Below are 27,184 nucleotides of genomic sequence, written 5' to 3' on the forward strand. Positions count from 1 at the left end.
TAAGGGCTATATACGGAAATTAACAAGTTTAAGGGTTTGACAGGTTAGGAAATTGAAGTCCAGGGGCCTGATAACGCATTTTGTCTTGCTGGATTATAAGTTATACACATATAATATGAACAAATGATCTATTTCATGGGCTCCATTAAATTAATGGTATAGAGACGAGTACAAATAGCGAAAATGGTATAACAACGTTCAATATAGCAAATAACAAAAATAAAATAGCAACGTTCAATATATCTAATCTGGTATAGCTGGTTTGGTGTGATTTTCGTATCCACGCTATTATATTAAAAACAAAATATGAAAAGTTTGATCAACCGTCAGATAAAATCGATGAGAACCATTAGATTTAGTCTTAAAAATTAATAATATTTAAGAAATATAAGATTCGAATCCTGGCAGCAACATATTAAAATTATAATTTACACACAGATTATATAGCAATAGTAGTAAAAGTGAGAACACTTTAAGTACTCACTTCCCTATCTTATATTTATCTGTATACAGGAGAATATATAGTACATGAGATTACATGATAGACTTGGACTTGCTAACTAACAGCTGAACATCAGGAAATACAAGTGAGAACAAATAAGGAATGTTTGTTGAACAATATAGATAAATATCTATCTAATATAAACAAGAGGGGTTAAATATCAAAGTGGTCACCGAAGCGGAGGTCACGTATCACTTCGCTCACTGATCTTAACGGGGTATCATTTCAATTATTAAAGTCACAATAAATATATCAAGTACCTCCAAATTTTAGTTCAAAGAGTAAAAATATTATTTATAGAGTTTTAGACATTGTTCTTGAATGCTACCACAACCAAGTAAAAGGTTATGACTTCTAGTATTTATGACAATATATTTAGATTTTATCAATTTTTTTACTATTTATTTTTAATTTAAAACATAAATAATAATTATATAATAAAAAATAAATAGTAAATAAACTTGGTCCAATAAAAAATAAATAGTAAATTAAAACCCAATACCTAAACAAGAGTGGACTTGGTCCAATACCTTCCATCAAGCTGAGCATGGAGCGCGGTGATCCGAGACCTTTCGTGAAGATGTCGGTCTTTGGGAGAGATGAATCGAATTTGAAGTCGCTTCTGAGCCACACGTTCTCTAACAAAATGATAGTCAATCTCTATGTGTTTCGTGCGAGCGTGAAATACTGGATTTGCAGTAAGATAAGTGGCTCCTAGATTATCACACCATAAAGTGGGAAGTGAGATACATATTGCTCCAAGCTTATGACTTTCATCGAAGCACTATTTTCTCTCTAATGTATGACATACCAGGTGTACAATATATTTTACCATCCATCCTTATCAGTTATCAGGGACTTGTTTCATTGATTCATCTTTAGGGATAAAATACCTTTTACTATATTAGGAGCAGAGAATTAGCGATGTAAAAATCCCAAATAAATATTCACCTAAACTATACAAGAAACAGAAAGAACAGCAGAACTCATGGAAATTTACAAGATTTATGGATGATTAGTTAAGACAACTATGGATCTATAACAGCCAAGTGAAATTCTTTGTAACTATAAACCACTGTTAGAAGCAAAGAAATATAACACAGAAAACACAAAATGATGCTGATAATTAAGCTCCGGAAATGAGTACACACAGAAGTCATCAAATAAAAAAGATTGACATCTATTAAGAATGTATGTTTTACCTAGCTTTAAGTAGAAATATTTGAGTCTGTAGTCTTTGCGCCATCCACCATCATTGCAATAAAATACATCACAAGAATCTCAAAGAGTGTGTCATCAACTCATGGCTTACAGAATCTCCAAGAACCCTAAAAAGCTGACACTTATAGACATTCAGATGAAATTTTTTGGATACATGTAAGCGCTTAAAAATAAAACACACACTTTACTTGCAATATATAATACTTAAAATTATTCCATATTGTCTTACTATGTATCGTTATCTTACTATGTATAAATTTTCGGCAAAGCAATGATGCACAAATACATATCCAACGGTAATGCGGTGTCACTACTAATACAGCTCCAGCAAGAGGTATACAATACAAAGTCATCTAAAAACATACTGACAAAAAGACTGTTCAGATACTCTATTTTATACTGATATGAGCAATTCATGAGTAGTTAATAAATACATTACTGTCCATTACAGCAAGACGATGCTAAAACTGTCGTAATACTAGACAAGACTTAAATTTCGCTTAAAAAAAGACTGGAAAAAGATTTATTTAGGCACAAGTACAACTTCCATTTCCAAAAAAAAAAAAATCTTTAATAATTCTTTACGAATTTTATTACAATATACATCCGGATTGCAATTTTCAACAATTTTCATCCTAAAACTTCTAGCAAGTGCTCTACATAAAAATAATACAATTTCTGATGTCATCCTTTTAATGAAGAAAGCAGTATTTAAAGTAAATCCAGCACCGAAGTTCAGCATATTAGAATCTTAGAATACTGAAGTTACAAAGTTACCATGGGTTTCTCCTTCCTTTCTCTTTTTACCCTTGGGAGGCGAGAGAAAAGGGGCAGGGTGAGGTTCGGTGGACATGCTCTCTTTCAACGACTTCAAAACAGCTTTTGAAGCAAGTTTTTTGGCTTCTGCTTTATTATAAGCTGTGCATGACTCCTTGTATATGACGCCACTAGCTTCAACCTCGACTGTAACAGCTGCCACACCATTCTCACATGACACAACAGGCTTTTTCAACACATACTTCTCCTTCTGGCACAACTGATGCAATTCTCTCACTGGTTGAAGTTTGAGTGTCTCAGGAGAAACCAAGGGTTCCAAAAGCGGTAGTATGCTCTTGAATACAATATTCTTTTTGTATCCGGAATCAACTAAAATTGCTCCTGCTAGAGATTCTATTACATCCCCAAAAACCTGTACCATGCATAACATAATTGAAATCACTATCTCAACTGAAGAAGTGTACAAGGATTTTTCTTGTAAACATTCTGTACATGACTAACTAAAGAAGTCTATTATTATAAACACATCTCTGTCCCAAATTAGTAGTCAATTTGAATGCTTAAATGTATTTTAAGGTGAAGAGATAGTTCTACAACTTATTTTTTTAACTTTTATATCTAAATTAAAATTTTAATATTTGAATTTATGTTTATCCAAAAATAATTTACGTATATTAAGTTAATAATGAGCATCACATGTAATATCCTAGGTGCTTTAATAAGAATAAGGAAGTGCTAAAAAGGGATCACCGATCAAAAGCATAGACAAAGGAATAATTAAAAATTTATCTACAGTATAACCCAAAGCATGTTCAGAACAAAAGTCAAAAAGAAAAAAAAAAGAATAAAGTCAAGCATAGCAGACTAACCTTAGGAAGAGAGTTCTCTGACTCCCATCCAAACGTAGATCCCATTGATAAAGTATCGAAATTTTGAACAGAGGAAACAATTTGCTTAAATAGTTCTTCCGAGGCTTGAAGAATGTGTTTCTGCAATCCGACCTTAACCGCGGATAAAGAATAACAATCATTATTCACAGAAGCTGACCTCAGATCAGTTAGCAATCCAGGTGACATTCCGGGATATCTACTGTACATATGCATGGTTATTAAATAGTCCAATACAGAATCTCCAAGAAACTCAAGACGCTGTGGATGAAAAAAGAGATGCATAATTACAAAACTAAAATTTAAATACATGTTCTCTTGTTCAAAATCGTAGCAACAGTTACAGTTGCAGTATATATTTTCTTTATGCAGAAGAGACATTTCATTCTTCAAATAAATATCCTTCTTCATATGGAAGGTACACTTCTTAACACACGCACACACAAACACTTGACATTGGAAGCGAAACTACTTAAAGAGACATAATATACTTTCCTTTCCATCAAACAAAGCACAGACAAAAACAAGTCCTCCTGCAGAATGATTCTAAGGTTGAAAAATAAACACCATAAAAATCATACTGGATAGGTTCATCTATTTTAAATGCTTTAATAATCATAACTCTAACAGAATATCAAATTCTTCAGCATTTTATCAAGTACATAGACATCAACTATACATACTGGAATCTATAATTACCTAAACTAATTCAAAAACATACAAGTGCCTCGATTCCTATTGAATACAAGTGATACACGAAAAAGATAATGAAAAGAACGTTACCTGATAACACTGGGGAATTGCAGATACCATATAAGAACCATGTGTTAGTGCTTCAACAAGTAGTGAAGCATCTTCAAATGAGTAGTTAAGCATGGACTCAATCAAGCTGATATTGACATGCTCTTCAGGACGTGCTGAAAAGCTCCTCTTATAGGGTATATTCAGAAAATTGACCTCAATTCCAAGCCAATTCATGAATGATAGTGCTGCAACTTCACCGTCACAGGTGAGGAAGGCACCGATCAATGCCTCAACAACATCAGCTATAACTTTACTTTTTATCTTTCGTATTCCTTTAGTGAATACTTTTGTCGCAGTAGATAGTTGAACTTCATGAAAAGCCTCCATTTGATCACCAGGAATGATCCACGTCTTGGGATCAAAGGGTTCGTTACGTATCAAACCCTGTGCATTAAAAAAAAAGTTAATTGGTACACATAAAATGAAAATAGAAAGTTGATGTTTGAGAAAACGGGAATAGGTATTGAAGTAATGCATTAATTTTAGTAAAATAACACGGAAAACTTATTGTAGTACTGAAAACCAGTAGACTTGTACCATCCAGACTAAGAAAAGTAAGTGCCACTACTGAAATCGTAGTCCCATGCGTACCAAGAGGGAACTTCAAACCATATGAGTCTGGGAGGGCCTTGGGTGCATATTTATTCAAAATATTTGAAAACGACTATCAAAAGAAAAATCAAGAAGAAATTCATTACTTCGTGGACTGTAACTTTTATTGTGCGTCAAAGTGATTCAAGTAAAATCTATAGGCATTAGACAAACCATGAGTGCATGCATGCAACCCCAATGCTATCGTACGTTGTGTAGATTAAATTAGTTTAGATGATAGAAAGACATTGACAAGATGTCCAAGCCACAATTTTGCCAGTTTGTGAAAGTTGTTAATGCAGTACATTATTTTACTTGTTAGGAGGATAACAGTCTCCCACACTCTTCCAGCTAATATTTTATATAGGGTTATATCAGATAAAACAACTGATGATAAGCAAATTCAGTAGTTTACCAATCAATAAAATAAAAAATGCAAAATAATATTATAATATAGGAACAACATTCTGCTATGTGTTTGAGTTTAAGGTTTAAGAAGTATACCGGGAGTTTACGGCTGCACCCGAGCTTGCATAGGTTCGAATTAGATATTATTTTATTCTTTTTAATACTAAGAATGCCTTCATGCTTATCTTGATGCATTTTAAACACCTGCTGACAAGCAGCGTATTTTAGAAATGAATCTCCAAGAGTCTCCAGCGACTCCAAATCAAATTTTTCTTGGCATTTCTTAGTTGTAATAGCTTCCAACACCTGACTCGAAGAGGAAAAAAATTAGTTTTTGGACATACTATAGGTAATAATGCAAAAGTCGGTTCTGCATGATGCATCATATTCATATGAAAAGACACACAATGGAAACGTTGCCGTTTTACTTTGAAAATTCATTTGTACTCCTATTTTACAATGCGGAGCTGCCACACTATACACCAGGCATTATGGTTGGTTATTCTATGATGACAAGAACACCTAAGAGTTTAGCACATAACTAGGCTTCACCAACAAAGTCCATGAAATAGGAATGCTATTCCAACTTAAGAATCAAATACACACATTTAAACACTTAATGGACTTATCAAGTTTACTAAACTCTAATCTGCAGGCGAACAATAAGATGCTAGCGTCTACATTTTTGTTCATCTTGCTATGAGTATTAGAAAGTCCTCACACAATATCCTTTTAGAATTATTTTGCACCTTATATATGGCATAGACACTATATAAAACCAGGATTCACTGGTTCAGGCATTTTTTATTTATCAAAATCTACCTAGATCCACATACAAGTGGCTTTCCTGCATATGAATAAAACTTAATAGTTAATTAAGCAGCAGCCCCAAAAAATTCAAAAAAGGACACTGTCGTTCAACCAATAACAAGAACTATAAAAGAACTACATGAACTTTTAAAATCTTATCGGAATCAAGAGCTACATGCTTACTTAGGTAATGAGCTGGTATTAGGGTTACCTTGATGGTTGGAATCTTAGTTGTAGGAATATAATCTGAGAGCGTTTTTTTTAAGCTGCCAGCAATAAGCAAAGATTCTATCCGGTGCATGATTGCTGAGGCAAACGAGAACGCATAGCAGGTGCCAACAGATATAGGTGACATAATGATGGAACAAAGTTCAGGAGGCAAAGCCACAAATCCATTGCTTCGTTCTACAATTTTAAAAAATATATATATATATCAGAAGGAGAAAATATCATGTTTGATACTGACTTAAATATTAAGTTTCCGTAGTTCATTAATATTTCCTTTCGTGCAATTTCAAATCACTGGAACTACTGGTGTTGGATTTGTGAAAAGCACCCCTAAGAAACTTGAACGGACATGTAGATCCTACAAGTCTGGTACTTTTAGTGACAGTAATTACCTGCATATAGCATGTAGTAAGAGAATGTCAACGATAATAATTTTATGTCACTGTATATTCTTCTTATACATTTATGACTCCATTGATTTTTTTTATAAATTTTACTAACATACATATCAAGAAAATGATGGGAAGGAATAAAGGAAAATGTAGGTTATAATCATTGAAAACAGCAGTTGCAAAAAAGCCCAAATTAATTTGGTATAACCATAATGGATATATAGAGCTAAACATTGCATACTTCATGTATATGATATTCGGTCGCTCGGGTTCATTGGACATTGTCCAATGATCTTCCCAAACACTTATCAGCTTACATTGCGCACAAGAAAGAATAGTGATAAAGATTCAAATATAACCTTGTTCCTTCCGCTTTTTTAACTTGTGAAGGTGATTTTGTACCGGAAATATATGTCTTCCCTTCAGAAAATGTTCCCTTTCAAATTGCAAGTCAATGCCATGCCTGTTTTTTGCATGACAAAAGGAATGAATTGCTCAAAACTGTTATAAAGCCTCGAATAATATTCTGATAAACAATAACTTGACCAACCTTTTTTCATAGTACTTTTTGTAAGTTATAGATTTTCCGTCTTTTAGGTTCAATACTGAACTTCCATTGCCGTCCATTGTGCCCGATATGCAGTACATATAACCATTGTGAGGTGTGCAGACCAAAGAATTTTCTAGAACACATCTGCAGACCAGACCGTTCGCTGTTGGCACAATATTATACTGGCCTTCAGGAAAAGGGCAATCATGGAAGATATTTTCGGTCTTATACATGATAGATTTGACACATCTCCAGTCAATAGTCGGTGACTGCTGTGAGCCAGTAGTTGGGAGTAGGAGATAATCATAAACAGTACGGTCATTCCATTGGTGAAAAACATCAAGGGTCTCCTTCAACTTATTATAATTGTGATTATACAAAACTCTGAAAAGTTTTACTTGAAACTGCTGGCATATAAGAACCTAACAGACAATTTCAGGATCAACAAACAGATAGGTTGTTGTTATTTTATGAGTAGTAAGACCAATACCATAAGATATATCACCTGTTCAGAGGTGAGGCTTATAGATTCAGAATATTTGATGTGAACCTTTAAACTGCCCCTATCAACTTCTAATCCAAATGCAATGTTGTCTTCACCAAAGTTAAGCTTATTACTAGCAGCAAGCATTAGATGATCCACTGGAATATCATAGCTAAAACTTCTTTCCAACTCTAACATATAGCAGGAGTACGTTTTTGCTGCATTCTTCAAACCTTGGCCAACAAGTTCTGATGGAACATAGATGTCATGTTCATCGACATAGTCTACATGACCTGCACATTTTAATATTAGACTATAAGTAAGATGTCATAAGTCACATAATTGTACAGAAATTTTAATAACACTAAAATTTTGATTTTGATTACCCATTCCTTTAGCATCTTCTTCTTCTTCCACCATATCTGGTACAAGATTATCCGTTAGCGCTCCCATTTGATGCAACGTTTTGCATGCTTCCAGGCAAGCAAGTTGTTTCAGTATTTTGACACTTCCATGAACAGTAACACTTGGCAATGGGCAACTTCTGGGGAAATCTAAGGTGCATTTCTGCAACTCCTTGTCGATAACACATCTCGGAGAGGGTTTGAAGTATCTACATGGAAAAGAAATCTTGTAAGAAAAGAAATAAAACTTCCAGGTGATCGAATACAAATTAAGTATTCAAGACAAACCCGTCGGAAGGTAGTTGAGAGCAATAGAAGTAAATCAGAGACACACTGGAATTCAGTGTTACAATAGCTCCTGTAGACTCAACCCGGTAGAACACTTCATTATAAATTTCAGTATCAAGTGGTTGACAAGGCACTGCAGCATGGCGCAAAGTTTCCTGCCTCATTATTTCTCCACTAGAAAGGTAGTTCTTTACTCTAGCATACAAAGAATTGTCGCCACTACATTTGTAACAAAAAAATTAATAAAATTAATATTCAGAGGAACCCACAAACTTTATACAGAATAGAAAAGCTCAGAAACTCTTCACCTCGCATGTGACAGTTTTATAGATAAATGAATACAAAACGAGCCTGACCTTTTTACCAATAGCAAAAACACTGAGTTCTGCATCCTAGCCCGACCCCGAGATTGAATAAAACTGCACACTGTAGCTGATGGGTCAAATCGTATAACCAGATTGCAGGTTTGAACATCCAACCCTTCTTCAAGAACTGATGTTGCAACAATGACGTTCACCTGCTCATTTGTTAATAATTAAGTAAAAAGTTCTTCATCCAGAATTGGGAAATCTACATATGTCTGACACGTATTTAATACCTTGCCATTGCGAAATTCTTCAACAATTTTGTTTTGGGCCTTCCTAGTCTGTATCTGAAGACTAGTATTGCTGCCTGCCAAATATTCTGTTTTCCATCCACTCAGGCTAGGAAGCAAAACATTTAATAGGCAACAAAGAACAATTGCCGTTACAACCCTATCTACAAAAACTATACATCTCAGATCTTTTAAGCCCCTGTATAGATAAAATGCAGGAAAGATTAAGCAAATTTGTTATACAGTGATACAGTTTAATATTGAACGTACATATAATAGAACGCGTACAAGTTTTCACTGGAAACTCATGCATACAATATAACTATTTTTTAATGAAGTATAGGTAGAGATATTTAAGAAACCAACCAACATTGTTACGAAAGAAAACCCGATCATGTTAAAAATAACTACCATACCGAATACCAGTTGGTTGTTCTAGTATATTGTTGCTCTAAGACTAACATTACTCCATGGAGATATAATACTCATCCCAGCACTAAATACTAAAATTGTGTAAGCAAAGATGATAGTAACAGGTGTCGGCTTGTGAGCATAGCATCATAAAACACCATGTTTTCTATACTCAGGGAACACCATTTTTGAATTTCATGTTTTTAAATAAGATCAGCAAAGAGCTATTACTTCAGTCATTACCTTCTCTGATTTAAAAAAATATTGAATTATGAGGATATAAATTTTATGTGTTAAACAAGGAACAGCCAAGTATTTCCACTTAACCTGCGTTCAAGAAGAGATTCAATGAGACAGATAACTTTGGTCGAGAGATAACCGTTCGCCACATTAGCTCTCATGTCATCACTTATAGACCAGTTGGGATCTGATGAATGATAGATTCAAGGAAACAATTAGTAGCAACCAAGGATAGGGTATAGATATAATTTAGAAAATTCCAATAGCTCAGTTCTTTCACTAGTAGGAAGCATACCAGAAGGCATATAACCAGAGAGTACTTTAAATGCATCTGAGCTGAAATCTGTTAGAATCCTCTCACCACACTTGTCGCGTTTATCCCATGTATACATCTCGCTTCCTTGAGATGATGAAGAATCTGCTGCCTAGTAAAACAACAAAATAGATGTTTAGTACAATACACTAAAATTTTAAAATCCAAAAGTGCAGCCAAAATACCTTTATTGCCAACCAAAGTCCGAGTTCCTTCACACAAAAGAAAACGGTTGAACATAGTTTAGACAATCTTTGCCTTGTGTTTTCCTTTTGACACTTTTCCATGTATGCTTTTTCAATTTCACATTTGAACTGGTAGAAATATACTGCAAGTCAGACCGCGTGAAGTAAAGATAATAATAGTAATTCTTCTTATTAGTAAATTTGCAGTAATATGGATAATAATTATGATAATAATAATAATAATTAATATTATTATTATATATTAATAAAAATTAATATAAAAAAAAGGCTATAATAATAATAATAGTAGGAGCAACAACCAAAAATACCCTAATAAATATAAAGTATCTAAATGTATAGTTTCTTATGATATTTAGAAGTACCTTTTCTTCCAAAGAGTTTAGCTCACTAGCTATTTTCTCAACCAACGAATATGGAATATCCACATGTTTATAATGCTTGAGCTCCGGAGTTGACATTGCAAGATGCTCTGCTACCACAGACTCGCTTGCAGTAGTGAATACCTATACCAGACGGAAACATATTTATGTCATTTGTTCAATCCATAACTGATTGAAGAAAATTAATACCATAAGCCCACAAATTTACAACACAAGACATTTATTCAGGTAGCGGTCTGTGATATTGTTGTCCATTTGTTCCCAAAAAAAAATTAAAAAAAAGAAAAAGAAAGTGCTTCTCTGTTTATTCAAAATAATACGTATCTTAGACAAGCCACACTATAACTCGAGACATCTGTCTCCGAAGTATGACAAAAGGTTCAAGTAATGATGCTTTCCTCACCAGTATTGTATGCCATACTTATAACCGCAAAACAAAAACAATAAAAGGCATAAAAGAAAAGTAATATACGTGACCTTTGAGTTCATTAGATTCTCAAGTTCATGGACTTTCTTCCAGTAACCTGTTTTGTCACTTGAACCTAAATTTGAAAAACAAAGTAAAAATAATGATGAAATTGAATATATAGATCAAGTACTCTGCCCTGTCCAGGCTTAATGACATTTATTGAAGTAATTTTTAACAGTAATTTTATATATATACACACACACACACATGTAAGTCAATGCTTGCGTACCTTTAGTGTTGATAGGGGAAGCGGTCATCCCTAATATCCTAGGAAGCTGAAAGTTATTAGATTTCACTTGAGGGTGATAAAATTCCTGTGGTGCATTATTAAAAATCAGCGAAGGTAGATACAATGATATACAACAGATATACATATCAAACAAGATGAACATGACTCCTATTACACGACAGCAGTGTCAACAATAATCTTTTCGCCACTGCGTATGTGTTGTGTATTTGCTTGCCCTTTGGAAAACATTGTCTATAGGTATAGACTGGAGAAGCGTGAAACAGTTTGCATAGGCAACCATTGAAAGGAAAATCAACTTCTACTATAAAGAACTCAATCAACTGGTCTATAAAATGTCACAGTAAATTTAATTCGATAGTACTGCATAGATAAACTTACCGTCATAATGCAAGCATAGGGGTGTCTGCCTCTAGCATGATGGCATTCATCAAATATTAGTACCCTTATTGTCTCAAGCTTTATAAAACTGTGCCTCAAGGCATTAAGCAATATTTGCGGTGTCATCACAAGCACCTGACAACAAAAAGGAGTTGGGAAATCATATGCAGGCCAGAAAATTTATAGTAAAAACAAATTTTAGTATACTGAAAAGAAGAGCTGCTTCATGTGGTTTAGCTAAGACACACGACAAACTACAGTTCAGCTAAGATTTAGCAGCCAGTAACTTATAGAAACAGAAAATGTAGAACTAAAAGTACAAGGAGATTACTTAATTTCCCGTTAAATTTTGTTTTTTATCATATCTACTTTGGACTTGGGTAATCTCTTTGAGTATGGTCACGAATTATTACTAATTTATTTATACATCAAGCTTATCTTTCAAAGAATTTGACACATACAACTTCGAAGAAATTATGCTGACCTCAAATTCATCTTGTTGCTTCTTCCAATCAGTAGCATTCCAAAAATCAACGCCCATTTCCCCCCAGTACTTTCCCACCTTAAAGTCTGTATGCATTTCCACAACCTCAGCTTGCTATTCATAATATAATGAAGAATCTAGTTAAATTCAACACAATCAGATTTAAACACATAAAAATCACACAATTTGCACGTACTTGAGATACCAAAACAACAGTGGGGACCAGGAAAACAGCAAGAGAACTTGACGGTTTCCTCAAACAGTAAGCGTAGCTGCGCAGAAGCATAATAGCAATCAGAGTTTTCCCAGAACCAGTTTCCAGGAATACAATGGTATTTTTATTCTTTGCCACTTCTAATGCATCCAGTTGATACCTACCAAAACAGAAAAAGATCAAACAAAAAAACATCATTAATAACAATTTCTTTATTTCTCATAAACATAAATTACACTATTAATATACTTGACCAAAAAAGGAAAACTAATATTTCAATTAACAATAAAATATAAATAGAGTCAACTGCTCTTGGTCTGGCGGTATCTACATCGCTTCCTTTCCTGGGAGGTCGAGGATCCATATCTTGTCAAAAAAACAGGCTGGGTGCGTGTTTAGCTATCAATACAAAAGAAATATACCTCCTAGCAAAAGGAAGATGGTCAACCGACAGTTGTTCAGCTGTGTGAACCAGATGCATATCAACAACATTGTCCTTCTGAGAAGAATCAACCTTGTAAATGCAAAAATACATATAAATTCCATCATATGTACATAAATATATATATACATATATATATATATGAATCATAGCATAATGCTAATAAAAAAAAAAGAAAAAACATGAGTGAAGCAAAGAATGATCAACCCTGAGAAAATGAACAGAAACATACAAGACATGTTGAATTATACACATAAAGATAATAAAAAATAGCATATATAAATCATATAAAATGAATAACATACAGTTCTGTCAACCAGAATAGCCATGAACAAAGAGACAGGGTTAATGAAATGAAATGATTATAAAAAACAGAACAAGATTTGTTGTATTATTAGCCTGCAGCTTTTTGTGTTGTATCTCCCACTCTTCACTCTTCACTCTTCACTCTTCTCTCTTATATATATAAACAACTGTATATTCAGAAAATGATTTCAAAATATCCTGGTGATAACACGTGTATATTTGCACAATTTTGTGCATGTCTATTAATATCCCAGCACATGTGCATTTTATTATGTTAACCTAAGATTTTTCATCATTTTTGCTTTTTTTTATTTCTTTACCTTTTTGGCTACATTTCTCAATTTATGAATACAGCATTTACGGATAATATATCATCGAAATCTTTATTTATACGCGCTCATTGAATTTCTCTATAAATTTTTATAGAAAAAGAATCTTCTTTTCCGATAAGATGTTCTCCAATTACTTTCAAAAAAAAAACCAACATGGCCTTTTTAAGAGTTTTTTAATATACCATTCACCATATTTTATGATTTTTCCTTTTAATTGTTTTCAATAGGCCTGTATTAATATATCAATATGATCGATAGATTGTGATTTTGATTGAAATAATAATTTGCATCTGATTATAGCATACAATCAATGATTCATTGATAAATAAAATAAAAACATAATCTTATTTATATTCTTCTCCTGCCCCAAAAAATTGGTAAACTTTCAATTTTTGAGATGTACCATCCAATTGTTAAATTTTTCTAAAATAGAATATTTTTCTTTACTAACTTTGATAATTCCAACTAAATTTCCCACTTCTTTTCTATTTTCTTAATCTCCGCCCCACCCAAATGTTAACAAATAAAATGGGACTCACGGAGTATATGCTCCATACAAAATGAAAAATTAGGAGCAAATAAAACAATTAAATGAGAAAAAAACATAATTTTGTCCACGTAATTATAATATATAATTGTTTTTATAATGTTTTGAAATTTTTCTTATACTATTTTGTTCATTGAAACCGGTGAAAGTTTCGAATTCCATAAATTGGTGTAGTTGAAACATGTGATTTTTCGAAATATGAACTTTAAATTTGTGATTTCGTGCAAACCAAAAAAATTACATTTAGTCCAAATTCACCGGTATTAACTAAAAAATCACCGGTTTTCATATGAAGGAGTTCTCATTCCCGCACAAGTGTGTGTGTCTATATATATACATGGTATTTGTTGTTTATATTTGTGTTAGGTAACCCGACCTCTTCTATTATTGTGTTGAGTTACTTGAGTAAAATGAATACGTAAAATTATAATTCTTCTTTTATTAGTGTGTTAAGTAACATGAGTACGCAAGTCCATTTTGTAAAGGTTCATCACAAAAGACACTATGAATGAACATTCAAAAATTTTTTTTTAGGAAAAACCATCCCTTATTCAATTAGAAATCGTTTCTTTTCTGTTATTAAACTGTGTTGATTATATTGTATACACTTCAAACGTGTACAATAGTTTATGACTTTTGCATGGCCAAGATAGATATGTTTATTACATAATTATCATGCCTTAGAATAACTATGGGTCAGCTGAGATAGAGATGTTTACTGCATAACTATCATGCCTTGGAATAACTTGGTAACTATTATGCTTGTAATTATTTCCGGTTCTGGTGTTTAAAATATGTACACTATTGATTATATATATTATTCCCTAAGAAATGTAATTTATACAGTTGAACAAATATTGAATAAATGTCTTCCTAGTGCAATAATGTATTCATTATTGATTAATTATATCATGTATTAATTTTAGTCGCAGAAGTAGGTACTTAAGATCCGGTATTGTGAAATAAGTACCTCTTAATTCGGCAATTAAGATTGGGATGTGCTTGCGAGTTGTGACACAACACTATTTAATTTAGACTCATGAAACATTTTAACTACTTTTGTTTAATGTTGATTAATATTTATTTCCTGCATGTTGTGGCAAGATACTAATAATTTTGAAATCTAATAGAACTCTCCGAGGTTCTAGATGAAAACCTAAAAGTCAGAAGCTTAGGGTTGACTAAGTATTTTGGGTTAATCAGGTTCACATAAAACGGTTTACTCGACACAAGATGACAACTTCAAACTAATCTACCAAAAGAACTAACCACATGCATAATAGAGTTTACTATAAATAGCATTTAGAGTTTAGGGATAGCCTATCAAATAATAGTAAAATATTGTTCTAATTTTGGCATGTCGTGAATTTTATTCATATTTTATTTTTAAATGGTAATTGGATATCATGATCGCAATAAACTTCAAACAGGAATGCTTTGCTTACATTGATTAAGAAGTGAGCAGTCAAGAGTGCAACTTGTTGCTCCAATTGTTGTAATAGCTATTTGGTTTCCAAACACCAGAATATCATGCAAATACAGCAGCAGTTTGAGACTCCTATTAGAGAAGGCTTGCTAGAGTGGAAGAACCACCATGTTAATGAGTCACAAACTGTCCTTGAAGCAAAATAGGAGAAAATATTGCAGTTGGAAGAATGTCCTTCGTTTCAACAAGTTCATTGGAACTTGGAGCAGAGTAGATTATATAATTCCTTGAACATACCTCTTATCAACTGCATTAGAAAGAACAGCTTGCAAAACATTATTTACCTCAAAAAACTATACATTGGTAACTTAATACTTATCTTTACTAACTCATGGCATGTTGGGGAGACAATTTTGAAAAGGATACAGAAAATAATCAACACTAATCCTTACGCGAAGAATTAACAACTTCAACAATCAACACAAGTCTCAATAATAATCCCTTTCAATTTGTGAAACTAATCGCTATGTACTTGAGCTAAATACTTTTTCCAAATTAAAAATAATTTCTGTAGGAAAACTTCTATAATAATTTATTTATAGGGCTATACATTATCTAGAACAATCTGAATAACATGCTTCCACAGCCAAAAACACTATACACAAACCATGTTTCCTTGGGCCTTTCACATGGCTGTCAACAAGAATTTGTCCCTAGAGGCTAAATTGTAAGGTTCAGATCACTTATCCTATTAGGCACTCTGCTTTCTCCAGGATTAAATTTAGATGTCAACATTTATAAAATTAAAAATAATCAAAAGCAAATATACGCAAATTTAAAATGTGGAACATGCAATGGAGTGAGTAGAATACCGCTAGACAGATTCTGCAAACAAATTTGGAAGCATTACATGATTGAGAATCTTGTCGATCAAATTCAAAAAAAAAAAAGATGCAATCAATATTACTTCAGGCTTTCCATCTGCTCAACAAGCTCCTAGACCTAGAGAAAACCCCAAACTAGAACACGTGGACAAATAAAATTAGCTTGCACACAAGGTCCCCCATTCCTGCTCTCTTTAACATATCGACAACTAACGCATGATGCTCAATACCAGGTCGGACCCATACATCCTGCACTTTTTCTAAAATAGCATCACCAAAGCCTTTGACACTAATTAAAAAGTAATAATACGATACAAGTGTCGCGTAAACATGTTAATTTAATGTTTCATGACCTCAAACAAAGCTAAAGCAATGGATGTGTGTCTTTGATTAGAAACAGCATACCCATTAATCAATGCATTCCATGTGGGCATTTTTCTTTTCGGCAATTCGTGGAATGCTTTATAAGAATCCTCTACATTTTGGTTCAATATCTTCTCTCCTTTAAACTTAAGAAGTCCTCCAATTGTGGATCACCGGTTGCTTCAAGAAACTATAGTTCAAAGTGTAGACCTGAAATTTTAGAAAATACCCCAAACATAATAAAAAAAAGGCTTCAAAGTAGCAATATAGTCGTGCTTCTTTATAAGAATATGTTTTAATAATCAAACAAAAAAATAGAAGGTTTAAAATTGCAATAAGTGGCAGTTTTGGATTTATAGATTTTTAGAGTTCAAGGCACTCAAACTTCATCGAAGGAGATGGTCAATGGCCTCAGAGTAAATAATGATCACTCATCACTATTTTCACATCAACATTCGCCTTACCAAATCAAAAAATAGTAAGCATCTTAATTTGATTTTCCATATTCCTCAAAGATTCTTGTATTTGGAAGACACGAAGAATACAATACCCGATTCACCCTATGCAACAATTACTGTGTGCCTAAATGACCGATATAGTTGAAAGATAAGGATAATATAAAGAACCACAAAGCTATATCTTTCTTGTAAGTAGAGAAGCACTGGTTGGTATATTCTAGGTACGTGCAAAGGTTGTAGGTGGCCAAGAGAGGAATCATTATTAATATGGATACAAACATAGACAGCTGATCGATTTCTGAAAGTATTCAAAATTGCTGTTGATGCATGTAATAAAAGGTTTCATCAAAAGGCATGTAGCATTATTATATATAACAAACAGTAGATAATTGATAATTGTTAAGATGCAAGCATCATGACCATATGCATAATGACATCACCATAACTATGTCATCATTAGGGTTCATTAGGGTTAACTGTAGGACTCCAACTTTATGTTTCTATTAGAGGAAGCAGCCTCCTTGTATTAAATTCAACAACTGATAGGTTAATATATACACTGCCCTTCTCTTTTACTGCCTTTCCTTTGCTCTGTTCTTCCATTCATCTCATAAGCGCGCGCGTGCACACACACACAGCTCCTACATACATATAAACTTTAAACACAGCTGCTATATACACTCTAACAATAATAGATAGATATGGTTGTCAATTTCAGAAACAAAATCTGAATATAAGAATCATTCAATTATTCTAGAGAATCCTTAAATTTTTTCACTAAATTTAATATTGTTGATACATATATTCACACTGAATATCTCATAAAGTTCTATTAGATCCTCCAGGAAGATTAGCATGTACCATATAGACCAGCATCTGACTGGGGCTGCCCTATGCATGGTAGATCGATAATATAGCAAGAGCCAACTGTAGCTACAGCTTTTCCACATTGTATCATCGTGCACAAGTCGAATTGCAGGATATGCTTGGTTATCGATAAAGAGGACGGAGCTCAAAGGGCAGATACTTTCATCTGGATCATCTAATCTAGCCAACTTACTTTGTGTTCCTGGTGACTGTGTTTCAGTTTCACTCTGAAAAACACAGATATAGGAATCAAAATATTTATCATGAAAAAAGCCATTAAGAAAAAGAGGACAAAAGAGATTTTTAGACTGCTGTGCATGAGAGGTATACCAAAAAACTTGTGAGGAGGCCATAGTTTAGCAGTAATGTGGAAAAACATAATATTAGTAGAAGCATCTAGAGCAGTGGGCATAGATAGCCTACCTAGGGTCCGCGTTCAAGGGCAGTTACTGGAGTGCAGCAACTGTTTTAGGCCTCCATATTTTTTAGGCCTCCAAATAATGCTAATCTTCTGTGTTGTTTATCCAAACATTTCCTTGCTTCAAGCTTATAACAAATATTACGAACATTTTTTTTCTTTATCTAATATTAGTCCTAACAATCAGGCAAAGACATAAAAAGCTTGAAATTTCGTGAGCAGAGGAACGGAACTAGTGATAATCCCCAAATAATATAATTACAGAAATATTCACCTATAATAAATAAGAAACGGGAAGAACTGCAGAGTTTATGGAAACTGACAACATTTATGGATGACTAGTTAGCATATGCATATTTATAAATTATGACAACTAATTAAAGTTCCTTTGTAAAAGCTACTCCAAAAAAATACTTGAAGCAACGAAAGATAATACAGCAACAAATAATGATGTTGATAAAGAAGTTCAGGAAATAAAGTACACCACAATAAAGTCTTCATATAAAAAGGGTTGACATCTAATAAGAATGTATCTTCAAAGTAGCAAACAGAAACAGAAATAGTTGTGTCTGATTACTGCAGTCTTTCCGCCATCCATCATCATTGCAAAGAAAATACATCACGAGTAACCCGGATTTGTATCAAGCAAAAGCAGATGTGATCGATTGAGTCCAGGCCCATTGAATTCGTTATATGTATTAGTGGCAGTGGCAGGGTAAAAGACGTACGTGGACAAGAATTTCAATCAGCATCCAACAAAACCAGAGTCTCCGCAAATGGGCGTATGATAAAAGGAGATTGCTCAAATAGGTTATCATCTATATCCTTTCTATCTATTCCAATCCAACGATTCCCCGACATGACAAAATCCTTCACCTCATCATCCTCGCAATTATAGGAAACCAAATCACAGTCATGAAATTTTGAAAGTATTAGTTCATGACCGTTATTCCTTATGCCTAAAACATCCGTCCTAATATCTTCAGGTAGACTAACACTGAATTTCTTCTCCCAAAAGAAGTCATTCATCGAGTCTCCGCTCAATATCCAAACATTTATATCTGTAAAGTCAAGATCATCAGTAAAATAAGCAACGGATTGACCAAATTGTTGGAAGGAAGAAATACAATAGTCCACTTTCGGTAATGGAATACTCCGCAATACACCTTCAACCACATCAAAGCATAGAACTGCATCTCCTCCATTGTTCTTACTCCATGTTCTCCAATACGCAACACCATCCACAAAAACAGACTCAAACAGATTCAAAATACAAGCGCAGATATCATCTCGAAGTGTTGTAGTTGTCCAAGTATTTGTACTTCAACTATAAACAAAAATAGTGAACAACGGCATTTTATTGGCATCATAATAATTAACAATCTTCACTACACGATAATCATCAACAAGAGGCACATATCCAAAAGCTAAAAACACAGAAAGCTTATTATCAAGTGAGATAGACGACGACAGATTTGGTAAATCAGGTAGAGTATTGCATTTCCGAATAATAGGATTAAACAAAAACGTGTCACCGCTATAATTAGTAAGATGCCAATTGTTAAATATAGTTGAGAAACAAATAAGACCGTACGAAGTCGATAACCATTTCGATTCTACTGGTATGCAATCGGGAAGTATAACATTACGCAATTGTTGACAGTGTTGATTATCGAAACGTAATAAGTAGTCATAGGTATAATTTAAGTGAATGCGGATAAAAAGATGAGTTCGAATAAAACGATACCATGATTTTTGAACGCACCTGCAGCACCTAAGGGTTTTTACTGGAAGTGTTTTGAGAATTTCGGATAAGATTGTGTCGGGGATGTTGATGAAATCAATTGCATAAACAATCGTCGTTGATTGACAATTTTTTGACATCTTCGTAGCCAATTTGGATTAACAAAAATTAGGGTTTATAAAATTGGGGATGGGTTGTTTGTTAGAGGCGGGAATTGAACTTTATGCCTCATTTTCAAGCAATATTCAAATTGTACATATCATCAAAAATTAACTAACTCTTTTTCAAATTTTTAAATTGTGACCAAATCATTGATGATTTTAATTTATGCGCTTTTAATATGTTTATTTTATTTAAATTAGGTGTTATCAATAAATATTGACATAAATTTATTGATTTTATGCTTGTTGAAATTACTTATAATTGATTATCTATCATTTATTAAAGGTGGTGGTGAAAAAGATGAAAAATATTTTAATCAGATAAGAATTTAGTTGCGTTGCGGAGTTATTTGTATTCTTTTTCTAAAAAAGTATATATATTATTTACGTGCCACGTGAATCATGGGGCATGAGCGGTAGCTTGTTTGTGCTTTCAGGAGTTAAATTTTTCTTGTTTCTTTGAGAGGTATTTTTGCCTGGTACCTTTAAGAGGTATTTTGTGTCTTCAAGAGATAATTTTTTTTGTTTTTAAGAGATATCTGTTTGGTTCCTTGAAGAGGTAATTTCATACCTTTAAAAGGTATATATTTGGTGCCTTCGAGAGGTAATCTATGTTTTCGGGAAGATAATAATTTTTTGAAATTTTAAAATTACATAAAATATATTATAGCATAAACTTGTAATATAGTGTCTAGTTTTATACTAAATATTCGATTCTTGTATTACCTATTAGGTGACAATAGTGTTTAGGCATTAATAAAATCCAATTTTCCTGCCTAGTCACTTAAATGCGATTTACCTTATTTCACGTGATTTGCTGGTTATTGCGTGAGCCCGTAGGATTTATTCAGTGTGCACCCGATGGGTAAGGGTTGCGGGTTACATACGATAAAAAAATTCTTTCAAAATTAGAATCATAGTCTTTGCGAGTATATCTTACTCATTTTAAATAATTCAAATGTTTTCAAGTATCTAACCAAATGAATTCCCTTTGGTTAGATTTTTACATAATATTAATATTTCTACCTATCTTATAATTATGTTATTTAATTAAAAACCTGTATTAATTCAGTTTACGTCTTTGACCGAAAATATTTAAGTGACTGAATTTTTTTGTTATCTTATTAATTATGGTTTTGAACAGGGCAGTAGTTGGACTAGAATCGAAAATCGAAGATTTGGATCAGTCTACAAGTAGTCCGCTTGAGCATATATTTTAGATAAGTGATCATACTTTTCTTTTATTTACTCGGTGTTCTCTCTTCAGATCTCAAGACGTTATTGTCTAAGTTTTCGGGACCATCATGCATAAAATCCTTTGTTTCTTCTTTGTATGAATAATTTTAGAGGTACCAAATTGATACCAAAAATGATTCCCAAATGCCACTTATCACGATTTGATTGGTTACAAATCAATTAATAATTAATAACAGTGACCCTCTGCATTCACATAATTTCCCCCAATCACATCCTCCCAAATTGCCAAGTCACCATTGTCTCGTCATTTGGTACCAATTTTTAGTACCCAATTTGGTAACTTTAGCACTTTTGGTACGCAATCTCGGTACAATCTATGTTTGAGATTATATATCTCTCTGACAAAAAAATACAGTATTTTGAATCATAAATAATATACTTTTAACTAATTATTAATAGTGATAATTTTTTACTCAACCTGATCCCGATCGTAGAATATGGTACAGTTAAAGCTTTAAGAGCTAAAAAATATATTATTTTAATAAGTTTATTATTTTATCGAAAGTAAAAATATATTGACACTTTTAACCAGTGTTTAGTCTCGTATTGGTGTTTTTATTTTTTTAAGTATTTAACAATGATCCAATTGCATGGATGTTAAAATAAACTCCCTTCATCTCACTAGATTATTTACATACTTTTTTACTCATGCTTGGCACACATTTTTAAGCTATTATAAAATATAGTTCTATGATTTATTTTTAGAATTTTGTTTTTTATATCTAAAAAATTAGACATTATATTTTTATTAAAAACAATTTTAAATTATTTAGGGAATCATACTTTACGGGAGTCTTAAAATATGTGTCGATCCCCCGTCTCCAATGTAAAAAATCCAGTAGGACGGAGGGATATATTTTAGTGATATGACAAAAAAAATTTAAAAAAATTAATTTATTTGGTTTGTTACTTTAACAGTTGGTTAGTGTTTTGACCAGATTTACAGCTCATTTTTGTTCGAGAAAATCTCGTGTTCGGTCGGTTAGTTAACGAGTTCAAATTCGAACATAGATTTTTGTTCGATATGAAAAACTTGACTCGATTTATCAGGAAAAAATGTATATCGGCTTGATTCAGTCAAAACTCGACTCGGTTCGATTCATGAACACCCCTAAATGCAATCCTCTAGAAAATTGAATCGAAGAGTTGTGTTCCCGTACCGTCGAGTTGCGCATTTCAGAGGGAATAATATTTGATTTAAAAAGGTACAACTTCTCCATTATACTAAAAAATATACAACATTTTTTCTTAAATTGGACACAAGTCTTTCTCTCATTAAAAATAGTTATTTATATCAAAATTCACTAACTTTAAAAATAAATTCTTTCTCCGTTAATTCTCTGTTAGGACATAAATCAACTGTAGAGAGTGTGAATACAGTTAAACAATCAAATTGAATTAATAAACTCAACATAATGAACAGTTTTTATATTAATGAATAAAAATTGATTACACTACTCTCTCAAATGATGAACATATATTCTCGAGAGTTGCTAGGTTATATGAATGATATATCAATCTCGAACACATAGGGTATAAACCTAACTTGTGCTTATATACTGCACAGCTACACAATCAATCTAGAAGATATGTTACAATTGAATAAAGAATCCTAATACATATCCATATAATGATTGCTACAATAAGTAAAGTCCTACACCGACATATCTCTGCATATATATACTCCTGTGATATCTCCTGATTTCCAGCTTGATAAATGCTGATATGAATAAATAATGATGACAAGTACTGATCAGCAAATACTGACGATAAATGTTAATGACGCCATCTTTTTCAAACTCTGATATCAAATGCTGATGGAAAACTTTGATAGCTAAATACTAATATCATCAAATCATATCTAACAATCTCACCCAACCTGTGCATTATGGAAATATGTACAAGTTCTTTATTTGATGATGTCAAAACTATCTAAATGCATAAATACTAACAAATATACATTCTTAAAGTCAGTGTATCAGACTTTATCTTCAATCTTGAATTCTAAGAAATCCTACAGCTTCATTAAAGAATTATATGAGCATATTCTCTTCATCTATATTCAAATACATAAACCAATCTTTACTTGACATCCTTGAGCTCTTGAGAAAATTCTTCAATATGGAAGATAATAGCTTTTAAATCAGAAATTTTACTCTTGCTCGGATTTAAGTAATCTAGTTGAATCAACCCATAGTCTTTGGAATTTGGACTAAAAGAAATCAGCTTTGATCCAAGATGTTCCATTAGTTGTGCTCCTCCCTTAGGTATGTCAGCGACTGAATCATCCTTCAGTATGCATTTGGGAATAAACTTACATTTGGCCATACCTCTCTATTGCTCATGAATTAGAGACCTTTCAGAAATTTAGACCATCTTTCAGTAATTGCATTCTTCACAGTGATCATGCAGTCTACACAGTGAGCATGCAGACAAGGTATTCAAGTTCTTTCCGAGATTTGTTCAGCATTTGTTCCTGTGACACTATCAGCCTTTTTCCAAAATCAAGAAAGTAAACCATCTTCTCTTTTGGCTTGTCACCATCAAAATTGTCAAGAACAATTTGAACACATTTGATCTTCTGTAAAAAAGATGTCCATAGTATTGTACAAAACAATTTCCAGATCTGTATTTTTTTTCATGTTTACCTTTATAAAGCCCTAGAGCTCTTCCTTCTGTGGTACAGAAAATTTATGCCAATTGATAAAATCAAGTGGGACAGTCTGTCTACCCAAAGTCCCCAAAAAATTTTTGAACTCAGATAAGACCTTGTCATCATCAGCAATGGCCTGAAACTCGCAGTTCAACTTAATAACCTTCTTCTCTTCAGCCCCTTGTGTACACATTATTCATCAATATTGGTCCTCTACACTTTTTTCTCTTGTGTACACCTATTAGTAGTAAAAAAAACATAAACTATAATGGGCAAACACAATATTTTAATCAATATTAAATGTAATAAAAAATACCTGATGAAATTTCAATTGCCTCATCTTGAGTTTCTGAACGAGCTGAATGAACACCATCATCGACCACTTTATTTTTTCCATTTTCTTGGCCCCTTTCATATTTTTTCATCAATACATAAGCCTCCATTGTACCTACACCTTAATTGATATTATTTTTCATAAGCCTCCCTTTCAATGGAGGGGGATGGGCAAAAGTTTCAGACAAGGGTTTAAAATTTTCAGGCAAGGGATTTCCACTTGTGTGGAATTTCAAGAGCCTATAGAATTTCCACTTATCCTTTAAATTTGCGTTTATCAGACCTCCATTTATGGTTGGAAGGAAAAAATTTTATATGGTTCAAATAAACAACCTTCTTACTATATTTTAGATAATTTGATGAGGTCTCATAGTGGCATGAAGGACATGCTAGCTTACCTTTCGTACTCCAACCTGATAAAATTGCATATCCCGGGAAATCGCTTATCTTCCAAATGAGACTTGCATGTAGCTTAAATATGCTATCAGGCCTTGCATCATAAGTCTCAACTCCTACTCCCTATAACTTATTCAACTCTGCAACTAAAGGCTGCATGGACACATCAATTTCATTTCCTAGATAAATATGGTCAGGAATTAAGGTCGAAAGAATTATGTTTTTTGGTTCCATGATTAACCAGGGTGGAAGGTTTTAATTTACTAATACAGCTGGACAGGTGCTATGAGAAATATTCATCGATCAATAAGGGTTAACTCCGTCTGCTGCTAAGCCAACCTTATATTTCGAATTTCTGTCATAAAATCGGGATATATGGCATCCATTGACTTCCAACCCTCGCCATCAGCTGAATGTTTTAACTTTCCATCCTTTTTCTTTCATAAAGCATGCCATGTCATTGAGTTTGAGAAATCAGAGCTCATGAACATTCTTTGCAGCCTTTGCTTTAAAGGAAAATATCTCATCACTTTTGATGGGATTTTAAGTCCCTTCAACAAATTCATGTTCTCATCTGACTTGTTCTTCTCCTCATTGACTTTCCATCTTGACGTTCCACACTTTTTACAATTATCCAACCTTTCATTTTCAACCAAAAAGAGCATGCAGTCATTTGGACATGCATGCATTTTTTGGTAACCAGGATTTAAGTCTTTAATCATACCTTTTGCGATATTAAAAGATGATGGCAGACTTGCATCGGGAAAAATCTCCTTTATCAACTCAAGTAAAGTGCTAAATGCAGCCTCACTAAATCCATGAATGCACTTTACTTCGTATAATCTAACTATGAAACTCACACGAGTGAATTTCTTAAAATTAGGATATAAAGGCTCTCCACCCTTCTTGACAAGCCGATAAAATTTCATCGCATCATCATTTAATCCTTTTCTACCTCCATCTTCACCATATTCAGTCCTATTACCATATGTATCATTTATCATGACATCAAACTCATCTCCTAAACCTATACCTATATGACCAGTCTCCATCTCGTCAACAACATCCTTTCTCTTAAGCATTGAGACTTCGTAAATCCGTTCAGCATATTGTGGAGCAGGTCCATTGCATACAAGATGGTTACGTATTGCAATGGCACCACTCCAGAATCGATTGCTATATTTCCTACAAGAACACTTCAACTCAATTCATATGGCGTGATTTTCAAAGGAATTGCTAACAAAATCTAACACCCCTGCCTATACACTTGACTATACCTTGAAAATGACAGCCATTTTTTTTCTTCAACATCCATTTATCTACATCATTCTAAAGACAATAATTGGGATGATAATTTAATCCGATCCGAAACTCGAGATTTTGGATATACTGAACCCGAAGTTTTGTATTTGGATTTCAACGATACCAAACCAATTATTCTCGATCCGGAATTCAAAACCCAATCCAAACATGATCCAAACTCGAAACCCGATAAAACCCGATACATAAAATAGTATACAATGTTTTCATAATGTATTATTTACAATATTTTAGATGTAAGACATATAAATTATATATTTTTATTTTATTATATTAGTAGTAATTGATTAAGACTTATTAACTAAATTATAACTCTTTTTTTAATCTCAACTTTTATTCATTTGACATGTAATACTAAATATTATACTATTAACGTATCTTAGATTTTACTCAACATGTCAATTTGTGTAGTATAATGCTTTTGAATACTTGATAATGTATTTAGTTTAATATTAATTATTATATAAATATAGATAATGGTGTTTCTATGCATCAATAATACTAAATTTGAATGTATTATTTGTAATTTTGGATATCCGAAAAATACCTTATCCGATCCAAAACCCGGCGGATGTGGATTTGGATAACCCGAAAATATTTGGATTTAGATTTGGATTTATCGATACCCGATCCGAATCCGAACCATTGACATCCCTAGATAATAACATGGCATATCATTTGAGAGACAAAACATGGAAGAACAAAAGTGCCCGAACAGCTAATTTTACATAATCTATCTAACACACGACTTAAATATTAAAATAAAATATATCAATTTCCTTACGACCTTATGCTTATAACCCCAATAAATAATTTAAATTACTAACAACAAAAAAAAAATCATACTTATACCCCCAAAAATCATACTTGTAATTAACACAAAATCCTCACTAAATTTTTGACGCATATAATTAACACATATAATTAATATAAAATCCTCACTAATTAACATAAAACATACATATACAAACTCAAATTTCAACATGCATAG

General features: G+C 32.9%; 1 protein-coding gene across 1 annotated transcript; it reads right to left on the minus strand.

Annotated features, from left to right (window-relative positions):
- Positions 1-1,038: 1,038 nt before the first annotated feature.
- On the minus strand, positions 1,039-20,287 carry LOC141660208 (endoribonuclease Dicer homolog 2-like). Its single transcript, XM_074467174.1, has 29 exons — positions 20,077-20,287; positions 18,335-19,656; positions 17,906-18,138; positions 16,629-16,796; positions 15,359-15,646; positions 12,709-12,800; positions 12,269-12,446; positions 12,073-12,186; positions 11,589-11,723; positions 11,190-11,274; positions 10,969-11,033; positions 10,474-10,614; positions 10,091-10,219; positions 9,888-10,017; positions 9,680-9,779; positions 8,945-9,140; positions 8,703-8,863; positions 8,347-8,565; positions 8,041-8,267; positions 7,676-7,947; positions 7,171-7,592; positions 6,980-7,083; positions 6,212-6,405; positions 5,287-5,496; positions 4,171-4,575; positions 3,370-3,648; positions 2,501-2,912; positions 1,705-1,838; positions 1,039-1,216 (listed from the first exon to the last, which is right to left on the minus strand). The coding sequence occupies exons 6-28, from the start codon at positions 12,765-12,767 to the stop codon at positions 1,831-1,833; spliced, it is 4,245 nt and encodes a 1,414-aa protein (XP_074323275.1). The 5' UTR covers positions 12,768-12,800; positions 15,359-15,646; positions 16,629-16,796; positions 17,906-18,138; positions 18,335-19,656; positions 20,077-20,287; the 3' UTR covers positions 1,039-1,216; positions 1,705-1,830.
- Between the last annotated feature and the right edge of the window lie 6,897 nt (positions 20,288-27,184).

Source organism: Apium graveolens, chromosome 1 (genome assembly GCF_009905375.1).
Source record: "Apium graveolens cultivar Ventura chromosome 1, ASM990537v1, whole genome shotgun sequence".
Lineage (NCBI taxonomy): Eukaryota > Viridiplantae > Streptophyta > Magnoliopsida > Apiales > Apiaceae > Apium > Apium graveolens.